Here is a 13,983-nt window from a genome sequence, read left to right on the forward strand (position 1 = left end):
TAAATTTTATTAAGATGTAATAACTTTGGCCCATAGAACAATGATCTAAAGAACCTATTTCGGAAACAAGAATAAATCTAAAGAAAATATCAAATGTGTATATCTTGAGTTCCCAAAGTTGGCTGAATTTAAATTTAGCCCAAAACGTAAAATCATATCTCGGAACTACCCACAATCAATTTTGCGAAAGACAATAAAACCATTTCCTTAAAGAAACATTTAATGTGAAATTTGAAAAAAAATCATTTGGGAACATTACGACGCAGAGGTATACCCAAATCGTCACGGGCAGATATGCCCGATGCGTGTATCTCGAGTTCGTTTTTACTTTATCATTACACTGAAAATGGAAAAATATTGCGGAAAATAGCCACTTTAGCAGAAACCGGCAAAATGGAAGGGAAATTAGCAGCCCGTGTTCGCAAAAGTTTCCTAATCCTAGCCGCAAAATACAAGTCTAAACTTTATAACCTATTTTTTGCACGGCTTGTATCCCGCATCTGTTTAATTTGTGTACCAATTTTTTGCACGCAATGTAGCTCGATTTCGCATATAATCTGCAATTAAGCTTAACTTAATTACTACTTATTTAAATAAGCCTAACTTATTACTATTAGTAGTACTTTATTACTACTTTATTACTTCTTATAGTACTTTATTACTACTTATTACTACTTATTAGTACTATTTATCACTACTTATTAAAATCGGCCAGTCCCACATTGATATACAAAGCGTTCGATGTGCGAGGGATTTTTCGGGGAAAAAATCAGTTACTGTGGTTGCATGTATTTAAAGTACTTTAAAGCTTTGAAAGCTTCAATTAAATCTTTATAAATGTGCTTATTGCATGCTCAAAATGCGCGCGAATAGTAGATACCTAAATTGAGCGGAAACGTGCTACAAGACTTGTAACCTACTTTTCAATGCGAATGTTTTTTTATTTCGCAAAATTGGCGGAACCCCTTTTGCGAAAAGTAAGTTACAAAGAATGTCTCCTAATTTCGTTCATTGCATGTATCTAATTTTCGAGCCAATTCTACTAAGGCGGAAATTTTTGGGCATACCTCTGCGTCGTAATGAATTTGAAGTGTTGAGATCTTTATTAAACTAGCAATGTAGAAAAAAGTAAAATCGTCAAGTTTTCTGCATCATCAAATAATGACTGCCTCTGGCTCAATATTTTTACTGAGTTGAAAATGAACAGTTGATTCCGTTGCGTCTTTTGCTATGGATATATTCTGTTCCCCCAGCTTAATGGAAATATAATATGTATGCCCCCAGAGCACTTGTTATATTTTTACTTAGCAACGTGCCACATAACACAAAATTTTTAATTTGGGTGCACAAAACGCACTGGGGCTGAAACAGTTTTGATGATGAACTACATGAATAAAAAATGAGTTAATCAGGAGAGCAAAAACAAGGTTGGAGATTGTTAAATGTTTTCATCTCCCCTTACATTTTCTTCTGAAAAATACAAAAATTCGATCCTAATGGAGATATCGTCATACATCTCAGTGAATACATCCTATTCGATCATGAAATCCATGAACACTGAGAAAAATCAATCAGTAAAATTTAAAGCACGAGCAATAAATAGGTGCGTCATTGTTGAGAATAGGTGAGTATAAGTGCGCCATTGGAACATGTTTGTTGTCCATTTGTAGTGGACCATAAGAGGCAGATTGAGACCTTCCAACATAGGTGGGGTATATATGCTCAAAAATCAAGGAAGTAATAAAATACAGCCCAAAAAAACAAAAAAGCTGAATATTCTAATGCAATCACATTTTTGTGCTTGTTTTAAGAAGGTTCGGAATTGATTAATAAAGTACACGGACCAAGTTTATTGCTGCACTGCATTTTATGTAATTTTATATCTGTCTTAAACCAGAAATGACAACCCAACTTTTTAAAAACAATTATTGTGCTCTTTAAAAGCTCAACAGTAAAACTTTGAAAATTTTTTCTTTTTATATATATATATATATATATATATATATATATACATATATGAGATACATAAGTGAGATATTATAGAAAATAAATAAATATTTATATATATATAAATCTTTATACTATATAACTATGACATTTTAATATCTTACGTATGTATCTTATATATATATATATATATATATATATATATATATATATATAGGGCTGGTAAGCTAGAGCCGAAAACACCCAGCAGCAGAATTTTATCAGATTCAGGAACGAAAATATAAATATATAAATATATATAAATATGGCATTTTAATATCTTATGTTTTAAAACATATCTCTAGTCTAATCATTCGTTAAAAGAGCACGTCTAAGTTTCACGTTGTTGGACAAAAGAGTCGAGTTTTTGTTGCAATTTTGGCGGTTTATTTGAATCATCTTGAAAGTTGCAATAGCATTGGCAACATGCTGCAAGGGCACAAAGGGGGCATTTAGGGTTTTGGAGGCATCAATTGAAGTCTTTTGTCATCTTCTTTGAAATTGGCTCTGAAACTGTAGGCTGAAATGTTGTCAATGTCATCAGTACATTAATATGTGGGAAAGGGGTAACTCACTTTGCCTAAAACCGGAGCGAGAAAAATCGAAAAAAAAACTACGGAGAAAAAAACGCGTGCGAGACCGGAAACGGGGCGAACGAACGTGCCGTAAGCCGTTTTTACCTTTACGACTCGAGTTTCTCCATCTCGTCCTGGCGTTGTCTCCATGACTCTTCTCAGTGGCCAAATGCCTCTTGGTGTTTGGTCTTTCAACGCCCAAACAATGTCGTCCGCTTTGAGCGGTCGATCGTTGCAGTTTGACCATTTTGACCGTCGGCTACGGGTTGGCAGATACTCTTTCACCAAGCGTCGCCATATATGGTTCATCAGCTTCTGCGTGTTCTTCAATGTTTTCAAGCTTGCAGGTTGCTGGTCTCCAAATTGTCCTAGTGGCCAAAGGTTCCTCGTTGTCAGGCTGCTCAGCAACGTTAGTGAGTGGTCTGGATTTGAGGACTGATTCTGTTTCCACCATGAGTGTTAGGAAAGTGTCAAAAGAGAGTCTTCTGGATCCTAGAATGAGGAGGAGCGTCCTTTTGCCGCTCTGGATTAAACGCTCGCACTCAGCGCCAAAATGAGGACCGTATGGGGGATTGAATTTCCACGTTGTGTTGGCTACTGCTAAAGCTTTGTAGAATCTGTCATTGTCCAAGGCTTTAACAGTTGTCTTCAGTTCTTCAGAAGCGCCAACGAAAGTTTTCCCGTTGTCGCTGTAGAGAAGTTGGGGCTGATATGGACGACTGGAAAATCTTCTGAAGGCATTGAGCAACGTATCTGTGTTTAGGTCTGGACACGTTTCTAAGTGAACTGCACGCGTCACCATGCATGTAAATATCAGACCATAATGTTTTTCTATAATGCCTTTAGAATCTTCGATGTAGAGGGGTCCAAAGAAATCTACACCAGAATTAGCAAAAGGGAACTCTGTTTTTGCTGTTGGAAAACGAAAACTAGGTAATGGTGCCATAATTGAATGTTTTTCGTGTCAAAGCGTCGACATAAGAAACAATGAAATCGTCTGCTTGCTAACGCTTTCCGAAGGCCAATCACATGCTGCTGAATGAATGCTGAATGAATGCTTTTGTTGGTTCTGTGGACTGGTGAATACATATTTGATGGGCATGTGCCAGGTACAAACGAACAATTTTGTCCGTGGCGTGCAAAATTATTGGACGTTTTTCCAAATCCATTTGTGTTGGTGCATATTGCAAACGACCACAAGATCTGAGTAATCCGTTCTCATCCAACAGCGGATATAAGCATCGTATTTTGCACTTGCAATCTAGTTTCATTCGACGTTGTATGGAATTAACGGTCGAATGGAAAAAACTGTCCTGAGATAACTTCAAGAGATAATTTCTTGATAATTGAATGTCTTCAGTTGTGTATTGGTGGTTGTTCGTTCGCATTTTCTTTGCACGATGAGTTAGGTTGAAAACTGTTGCAACTGTCAGAAGAAGTTTGTTCCATGTTGAAAATTTACTCGGATCGACTATAGTCTTAATTGTCACGGGACTTCTCGTGACTGCCGCACATGTTGCGCGTGGTTTGTTTATCTCATTCCAGGTCGACTCGTTTTCGCAAAGAAATTGGGGTGGATCTAACCATTTCTGCTGAATTTCGTTTGTCTCAAGACCACGAGTTCCGTGATCGGCGGGATTGAGATAAGTTGAGATGTGATGCCATTGCTGGGGTAAACAAATTTTACGAATTTCTTGCAATCTGTTTGAAACAAAAACATTTTGCTTCTTATTTGGGGCTATCCAGTCCAAAACTACTTGACTGTCGGACCAGAGAAAATTTTGGTCAATTGTCATTGTCATTTCTCTTTGGATCAGTTTTAGAAGGCGCACTCTTATAACAGCGGCTTCTAGTTCCATTTTTAGCACGCTCATTTGCTTAATGGGAGCGACTTTGCACTTTCCCATGAGAAAACACATTTGTGGCGGAGTGGCTTGACTATTAGTTGTGCGGAGGTAAGCAACAGCTGCCATTGCTGCCATTGAGGCATCCACAAATATATGAAGTTGGCTGCTTGTGGTTTTACTGAAATTGTGAACAGTTCTTGGTATTCGGATTTCGGGCATGGCAAAGTAGCCATTTAGGACTTTCTGGAGTGCATTGTGTAGTTCTTGTGGTATCAAATCATCCCATTTTCTTCCAAATTTCCAAATCTGCTGCAAAACCATTTTTATTCTAATTGTCAGAGGAGACAGCAGACCAAAGGGATCGAAGATTGAAGATACCAAACTGAATATTTTTCTTTGTGTGAACAATGTTGCATCTTTAGGAAATTGTTGTAGGGGAAACATGACAAAATCATCAGTTGTTATGTTCCATTTTTGACCATGTACTCTTATGATCTCTTTTGTTTCGTCTTTGTCGTCGGAAGAGATTTCAGCGAGTACATCTGGTTCGTTTGAAACAAATTTTGTCAACCTGAAGCGACCATTCATTTTTCAGGCATCTTGTTGTCTGTGATATGACTTCTTTGGCTTCTGAAATTGTTGGCAGGGACTGGATATAGTCATCCATATAAAAGTGGTGTTTAATTGCATTCAAGGCGGCTGGGAATTTACTTTTGTTGTCTTCTGCATATCTATTGAGCACATAAATTGCACAAAATGGTGAACATGTTGCACCGAAGATTAATCTAGTGAATTGGAACTGTCGATGGAGTTGTCTATCATCCAAAGGAAACGAAGAGCAGACTGGTCTTCTTGTCTCACGGCAATTTGCATAAACATTCCTTCGATGTCTGACAAAACAGCAACCGGGTTTTCTCTCAATCTCAACAGAACTCCAACTAAGTTATTCAGCAAATACGGACCAGTTAGAAGATTTGCGTTCAGTGATTCAACGCGGAACTTTGATGCGGCGTTGGCAACTCTTCTCACTTTTCCGGGTTTGTTTGGATTAGTGACTGGATGATGAGGTAAGTACCATATTGACTCTGGAGGTGTTGCTTGCATTTCGACTGGCTTGACAAAATTTTCATCCAAGTCTGTTTGGAGTGTCTGGTTGTACTTCTGATTGAGACCGGGATCGTTTTGTAGTCGTTTTTGAAGACTTTTTAGTTGACTGACTGCTGAGAAATAGTTATTCTGGAGTTTCTTTACGGGTTTCCAAGGAAGGCCAATCTGATATCTTTCACCGTTGTGACAGATTGAGTTTTCCATTGTTTGCACTGCTAAATGTTCTAGTGAACTGTCTTCATTCTGTTCGGGTAATGTACCTTCAGCTTCTATTTTCAAAAATCTTTGAACCAATTCGTCCAACGGTTCATCTTCAATGTCTTTCCGGCAGACATCGTAAATGAATGCTTGGCGCGGGGGCTTTCATTGTTTTATGAGCTAGCTCGTACTCTCCAGCGAGAGTCCAACCAAGCTTTGTTTTGACGCCGAATGGACGCTTTTTGCTACCTTGGATTACATCGACTGGATATGTGAAGGCAAAGATATTGACACCAAGAAGGGCGAATATTGCACCGTTGGATCTGTCAGGGAAATAAATGTGACTAAGTTCCTTGAAGGTGTTGCATAATTGATTGAGTTCAAGAACGTTAGCGGGTGAAACATTGAGACATGGCCTGCTATAGGCTCTTGCAATGCTGAATTGCTGATTGACTTTGTCAAAAGGCGTTACTGTCACTGTTTCACTTTTTTTGGACAGGGGCATTTCATGTTCAGTGTTTAGGCACTGCAGAGTTGTTGATGCTTGTGCTTCGCAGGGAAACTCAAGAAAGCTAGTAACTTTATCCAGCAGGAGGTGAATTGGCTTCCGGTGTCAATCAAAGACGTAGGTATCAAACACTTTACTTCCGTTTACAAATGAAACTGGTAGTATTTGTAGTTGTTCATACCATTCAGGACGAGGAGTGTATTTCGTTTGATACTGAAGTTTTGGGTCGGATTCGAAGCATTCAAATGGGCGCGTCGAATTTTTGTTGCTGTGATTGTTGTTTACAAGAGAACGATTGACCATATCTTGTGTGCTAGCTCATTTTACTAGTGACGGTGTCAGTACTTTTGTTTAGATTTTGTTGTTGAAAGGGTGGCGGTGTTTGGGGGCTTGCTAGATTTTGTGTCAGCTGATTGGTATTGCTTGTTGAGAAAGCAGCGGTTTTGAAGGATCATGCAAAGTTGTGTGGTGAAATCTTTTACATGTTTGGCATCGTTTTGTGGACGGACATGACTGCTTAAAAAGTTTGTTGCTTAAACAATTCAAGCAGAGATTGTTCTTGCTCACAATGTCATACCTTTGGTCTGGCGCAGATTTCTGGTATTCAGGGCATGTTGCGAGTATGTGACTCTCTTTGCATTTCTCGCAAGACTTGTGTGACTGATCAGCATCTTTACGCGGAAGAAAGGGTGGTTGACCATGCTGCTTTGCAGGGCGACTTGAGTGCAATTAATTCTGTCTCCAATTGTTTTGCGAATTATTAGAAAATTGATTCAGAGCATTGCTGATCCTATTATCATTGTTGTTGTTAATTCGGCTAATGTTATTATTGTTTTGACCGAAAGTGTTCCAATTTTTAAACGGCTTATTTACATTTTCTCTGTTGATTTTGTCGTATACTTGGGCCTGTACTTCAAGCCACTTCTAAAAATCAGAGACGGTTGGTTGTTTACCAATTGATGTTATTATATACTCTGTCCATTTTATCAGAATTTTTTGTGGAATTTTTTCTTTTGCCTTTTTCATCAATGTTGAACTTTGCAAGTCAGATTTGAAGCCTCAATATTCAAAAGCTTGCACTAAGCGTTTGAGAAAAGAAGCAAAAGATACAAAATTCTGTTTGTTGTAGTCATTGTTCGGACGCCAGGCTTCCAGTTGATTGATGAAAGCGTTCACAACAATGCTGGGATCTCCACAGTGATCCATAAGCTCTTTCAAAGCAATCGCGTAGTATGCTGGGTCACACGAGTAGGCTTAAAATTTTTCTTTGGTTTTTCCTACGACCGAGTTCTGTAAGTATTTTATTCGGTGTGTATCCATAAAGCTAGTATTATTGTGAACTAGGCTGAAAAAATTGTTTATACACTCATGGTATCTCAGTGGGTTACCATTGAAATTTGATATTGTTATTGGTGGGAGTTTAATGGAACTTTCGTGTGTGTTTTGTAAATTAAAATTGTTTTCAAAGGGGATTGTTTCTGTTTCTATTTCAGTTTGTGGCTGAAACAGTTGCTTCCCAAGAAAAGACCAATTTGGAATTTGTTTCGAATTTCCCGAAAACTTTGGTTGGCTAATATGTTGAGGGATAATGGGGGATGAATGACTGTTTGTTAGTTTGTAATTGGATTTTCCGGAGATGATGTACAGCAAACAAGGTTGGTACCTTTGTTGTTGAGTGTTGTATTGGGGGGGGGGGGGAAATAATTCCATCGTTTGGTTCTTCCGTTTGATTTCAATTGCTAAAATGAATTCCAATTGGGTAATGTAGGTTCTGAAATTGTTGGGAAACGTTTGTTTGCGCTATTGTTTGTAACGAAATTGCTGACGCCAATTTTCCGCTGTTCTGGTTTTCACTTATTGGAACAGCTGAAATATGAGTGTTTGAAACGGTTTGAGCAGTTGCACTTTGATTGTAGTCAAAATGTAGGGGATTATGACGAATGTCTTCGTAACAATATGGATTTGGCGTGGTCTCATTTGTCACTCTATTTGTTCCTTTCTCTGAATGAAATTGACGCTGAAGCATTTGCTCATTTAATTTGCATGATCTTGATGTTTGGTATGTATTGGTTTTGTTAACTGAGCAGTTATGTTGAAGTGAGTTTTGTAAATCTAATGCAGGACGTTGTATGCATTGATCTTCTCTTTTGTTATTTAAAGGAACAGAAGACTTTTTTTTGGTCTTACTGTGGCACTTGCTTGTTGATTCATTGGCATTTCGGGTAATGTGATCAACTTTGAACTAAAGAACTGGTTCAGTTCTCCAATTGATGAGTGAATTAATTCCGGCTGGTTATCAATAGATTCAACAGGAAATATAACTGCAGTTTGATTCACTGGAAAGTTGGGTTGTTGAAGTGAATTAAACTGGTTAAAAGTGTTTTCTTGCTCTCAGAGAACAACGTTGTGTTCTGGGGATTGAGGATTACTCAAGACAAATGTGTCCTGAATGTTTGCTCTGGATAATAGGGTTGATGCTGGTGTTGGGGCTGCTAACAACGACATTGATTGAATTATCTGTTCAACGGTCATAGAACTTTTTACTGATTCTTCAGTCAATTCTCTAGTATCCTGCGCAAAATGTCTGTTGCTTTGAAGGAATTTTGAGAGGAGGTTGGGTTTATTTCCTGCTTGCGGAAGGAAAAACGATGGTTTCGCCGGTTCTTTACTGTCATGTTGTTTTGCTCTGAGTTTTTGGAAACCGGTGTCAATTGATGCAACTTTAGTTGTCTTCCTGAAGACTGTGAGACGCAGCTGATGTCATCGCGCACTCGAGTTGATGATTGACTCAATTGACCATCATCGTCGAGACCGTTGACTTCTAGTTCCAAGTTTTCTAGACGAGAGATCAAGTTCGATTGACGTTTCATGACTGAGTTTATGCTACTGGAGCTTACTTTTTCCATCATGATGCTGTCAAGGTTTGTCTTCAGCTCTTCAACGCTCTCCTTGATTTTGTTGATCAACAAAGAAAGAGTGCGGAAGCTTTTTCTCTGCTCAACGGATGTCTGTAAGAGATCAAGCTGATTTTTCATGTTGAGCTCAGTCAATTTGAACTTGTTCAATGCGTATTGTAACTTCTGGCTGTTTTCTTTTGTCGTCTTGATGAACCGGCTGTAGTCAACTCGTAATGGTTCTGTCGTATTTAAAGTAAAGGTAAAGAACGGCTCGAAACTTACGGAGCGACGACTTTTTTGGTAAATTAAAAAATCTTTTATGTTTATGTAGGCTAATCAGCCTAGCTTTTTTCGTTCAAAAGTAGCGACGCAATTTTTCACGAAAACAAGAGTCCTAAAAGTGTTTTTTGGTGCTAAATCTAGCTAAAAATTTGCTTAAAAAAAGGAAAACTAAGCGTTTGCAATCTACCGTTGATTTGTTGAACAGGACCCAAAAATTGTTCTCAATTTTTTACATATATGAATTTGCAACGATTGTCTTGTAAGTTTTAGTTCTCCTTTAATCACAATCAAGGTACCAGAAAAAATTTACTGGAGTGTTTTCTTCTTTTTTTTTGCGTGTGGAGTTTTAGAAAAAAACCTAAAAACCAAACAAACTAAATCTATTTTGATATTTCTGCAAAAAAAAATAATTTTTTTAGAATTTCAAATGCCACGTGAGCGACAGACAAGCAGAGAAAACTGGTGGCTTGAATGCTGGGTCTACTTTGAAGATATTTTCTAAGAAATTCCGTTTTGCGATTGTTATGAAGTTAAGGACAACTGCTACCATTAACCTGCTAGTATTCGTTTCTGGATAGTATATGCCACCTATGAAATATTCATTTTTTCTTTGGTGACTACTGCGACCCAAAGGAAACACACTCCTCTTCAGTTGGTGACTACTGAGACCAAAGGGGAAAAAGGGACTTCTTTCGGCAACTTCTGAGACCGCGGACAAGGAAGAAGAGACGTTTGAGTTTTCCAACTTAAAAGAACTATATGCTTGAGCAAATTTGAGTGGGGAAGTATTCGAGAGCGTTTAATTTCCTTCTTTTTGAGAAAAAAAAAGAAAATAGATCTTATCTTCTCTTTTTTATTTCTCTTGAGAAGGTATTTTCAGTGTATACTACTCAATTAACTAGATGCGCGGCCAGTAGTATGCAAAATGAAAACGAAATAAGTGTAAATTTCGCTTTTTCTTAGGAATGCATATTACCCCATTAACTAGGCTCGCGGCTAGTAGTATGCAATTAACATCAAAGAAAACACAAACCTTTTTGTAGGTTTTTTTTGTCAGAAGCTTTTCAGGAATATTCTGTCTGTTTTTTTTTGGTTTTCCAGAATGGTTATATAGTTTCCCAGCTTTATTTGTAATGGACTGAGGATTTTTATCAAATAGCTTTTTTTGAAATTTGATTGATTTTTTTTAATAAGAAAAAAAGTTAGAAAAAACGTTTTTTGTTTTTTATATACCAGAGAAATAATTTGGCCACTTTTTTGTTGCTTCTTTGCAGTTTTGCAAGGGGATGAAATAAATTTTCAGCTTGTTTTCAAACAAACAGAAGGGGCTTTTCCTAACGCTTTCCTGTTATCTACTGAAAATTTCCAATAAACTATAGAAATATGTTTTTTTGATTTTTTTAAGTAAAAGAAGCAAATTTGCAAATTTCAAGTTGCCTCTTTACAAACTTGTATATTCAATCAACTGATTTTGAAGCTTGTTTTCCAACAAAATCAGGGGGGCTAAGCAATGGGTTTCAGCGGAATTATTGAATGATTTCTTCAAAACGTTAGGAATTTTTTTTTTTAATTTTTTGAGTCAAAGAAGCATTTTTTATCAAAATTGAGTAGCCTTTTTTGTAAAATGCAAAGCCGATAAATTGACTGTGACGCGTGTTTTCTGACAAACCCAGAGGGGCTTATAAATGGGTTTTTTGAATTTATTAAAATTTTTCAGTAAAAAGTTAGAAAAACGTTTTTTGATTTTTTGTAGTCAAGGAAGCAACTTTTGTCAAAATTGAGTTGCTTCTTCACAAAATTGGACAATCGATAAATTGATTTTGAAGCTTCTTTACCAACGAACTCAGGGGGGCTAATCCATGGGTTTCTTGGCTTTATTAAAAGGTTTTCATTAAAACGTTAGAAAAACGTTTTTTGATTTTTGACGCTAAAAAAAGGCACTTTTGCGACTTTTTCATTTTTGAGCAAAAGTTTTACATAAGGAGTTTAACCAAAATAAAGTTGACTTTAGGTTCAACTGAAGTGTTCTATTTAAATAAAAAATATTACTTTCATGTAGATTATTTGCGACAAGTTGAGAAAATTGTTTTTGAGTTTTTCCTATGCAAAAAACGCTATATCGTTTTTTTTCGTGCAGTTTCTGTTTTTTTTCGTTAATTGCTGACTGGTAGTCTCTCATGGCAATTTCATTCATAAACCATCAACAGAAGCTCGTTGGGGGACAATTTTTGTGTGTTTGAGTTTTTTTTGTCGCAATAAAATCACGTTTTTTTGGATACGTCTAACCGGGGAAAGGACTTCTAAGGTGACGTCTGGAACCTCGGGCGATCATCTCTTGGTGACGTCTGTTACCAGAAAAAAAATCCCAGGCCTTCTTGGTCGGGTGACGTTTGAAAGCCCTTGAATAAAAAACTCTTCGTCTTTGTTTGGCTCGTCTGCAATAAGAAACTCTTCCTCTGTCGTAGTTTTGGATATTAGTCTTGGGGGTTGCTCATGCCCCCTCTTTGTTTCAAAGAAAATTAAATTACTTTCAGAAGGTTCTATGTCCTTTTTATCAAGGCAGATGGTTGCTAAAATTTTGTTTTAAAACATATCTCTAGTCTAATCATTCGTTAAAAGAGCTCGTCTAAGTTTCACGTTGTTGGACAAAAGGGTCGAGTTTTTGTTGCAATTTTGGCGGTTTATTTGAATCATCTTTAAAGTTGCAATAGCATTGGCAACATCTCACGTATGTATTTTATATATATATATATATATATATATATATATATATATATATATATATATATATATAGGGCTCGTAAGCTAGAGCCGAAAACAGCCAGTAGCAGATTTTGGCCAGGAGTTTTATCAGATTCAGTAACGAAACTATAGATATATAAACATATATAAATATAACATTTTTATATCTTACGTTTGTATCTTATATAAATATATATATATATATATATATATATATATATATATATATATATGTATATAGGGCTAGTAAGCTAGAGCCGAAAACACCCAGTAGCAGATTTTGGCACGGAATTTTATCAGATTCAGGATTGAAACTATAAATATATAAATATATATAAGTATGACATTTTAATATCTTACAAATGTATTTTATATATATATATATATATATATATATATATATATATATATATATATATATATATATAGGGCTGGTAAGCTAGAGCCGAAAACAGCCAGTGGCAGATTTTGGCGCGGAATTTTATCAGATTCAGGAACGAAACTATAGCTGGATTCGTATAGAACGTTATGTATCGCGAGCGTTTTTACCACATAAATCAAAACAAGGAGGCTCGGTTATGTGCGTTTGAACATGATGTTCCGGTCCGGCTCAACCACGCTTTTGACTTAATTGTCAACCAAATGAGGAGGAGATACAAAACTGGTATATCTACTTCATCCAAAAAATCGCCTCAGCCAACCACTATACAAATGACACAACAACTTATTAGAGGGTCGATGATATCTGCCGTACGACAAAAGGAGCCGTAAGAGACAAGACAAACCACAAAGTCAAATAAAGAACAACAAGCATTACTAACGACCAAAACTCAAAGTCTCTTCATTTTTTTGAAAAACACTTAAAGAAAAAGTCAAAACAGCATCAGATAAAATTTAAACTAAAGCAAAAAAAATCTCACCAAAATAGTGGTGGGACCTCTCTTTGTTTATAATATTTAACAAGTAGACAGAAAACAAAAAGTGGAAAATTTAAAAAGTTACACTTTTTGAAAACAATTAAATTAAGGTCATGAAAGCAATTAGCTATCAACTGAAATCATTCAAATGCCTCATTTATGCTTTTGAAAACAGTTAAGATTTAATATTATCCATAATATCAAATAATTGCAAAAACAGCAGATTCAGAAAAAAATCAAAGTCATATAAATTTTGCCATCAAACGCTGTCGAAGATTATAAGTTCAAAATCTACTCACCAAAACTACTGAATATACTCAATTGCACTTCATTTCAAGGCCATCAATATGATACTTCGCTTGTCAGTAATGTGCCATTAATGTGAAGATCGGACAAAACAACAAAAGAGAACGTCAAAAATGGCAAAATTTAAATGATAGATAAAAAATTTTTAGAAAACTTATTAGTATCAATGCCAAAACCGTTATTCATGCGACCTCTTTTTACTGAGACTGCGCTGAAAGTTTGCCCAAAGTCAATTACATAGCCTTATGAATCTATTGTACATGTCTTCAGGGAGATAAAGTCAAAAGACTGCACATTAACACAACACAGATAGAATTCGAAAATTCACTAACAATTTTATGCAAACGATGTTGAAGCCGAAAGACCATATGTTTTTCGCCGAAATTGTTATAATTTTTCTTTGGCCTCCCTTTGCACGTAAATTTTACCGGCGGGAAATTGAGTTTGATTTGAAGTCATTCTGATATGTAACTAATATAAAAGAAACAAGAACAAAAACACTTCAAGAAAATTCACTGCGCCCCATTACAATGCAAATTTTTTTACAAATATCAAACTCCAAAACCGGACCAAATCTAGTCTTACTCTTTCCACTGCTCCTTAAAAATAAAAAAAAAT

At 36.3% G+C, this 13,983-nt stretch overlaps 2 protein-coding genes across 2 annotated transcripts; both read right to left on the reverse strand.

Moving 5' to 3' along the window:
* Positions 1-2,820: 2,820 nt before the first annotated feature.
* LOC142340375 (uncharacterized) lies at positions 2,821-3,363 on the reverse strand. The gene has a single exon (XM_075390951.1). The coding sequence runs from the start codon at positions 3,361-3,363 to the stop codon at positions 2,821-2,823; it is 543 nt and encodes a 180-aa protein (XP_075247066.1).
* Positions 3,364-5,188: 1,825 nt separating this feature from the next.
* LOC142340376 (uncharacterized) lies at positions 5,189-5,719 on the reverse strand. The gene has a single exon (XM_075390954.1). The coding sequence runs from the start codon at positions 5,717-5,719 to the stop codon at positions 5,189-5,191; it is 531 nt and encodes a 176-aa protein (XP_075247069.1).
* Positions 5,720-13,983: the final 8,264 nt, after the last annotated feature.

This window comes from Convolutriloba macropyga, chromosome 5, assembly GCF_964194025.1.
Source record: "Convolutriloba macropyga chromosome 5, txConMacr16.3, whole genome shotgun sequence".
Taxonomy (NCBI): domain Eukaryota; kingdom Metazoa; phylum Xenacoelomorpha; order Acoela; family Convolutidae; genus Convolutriloba; species Convolutriloba macropyga.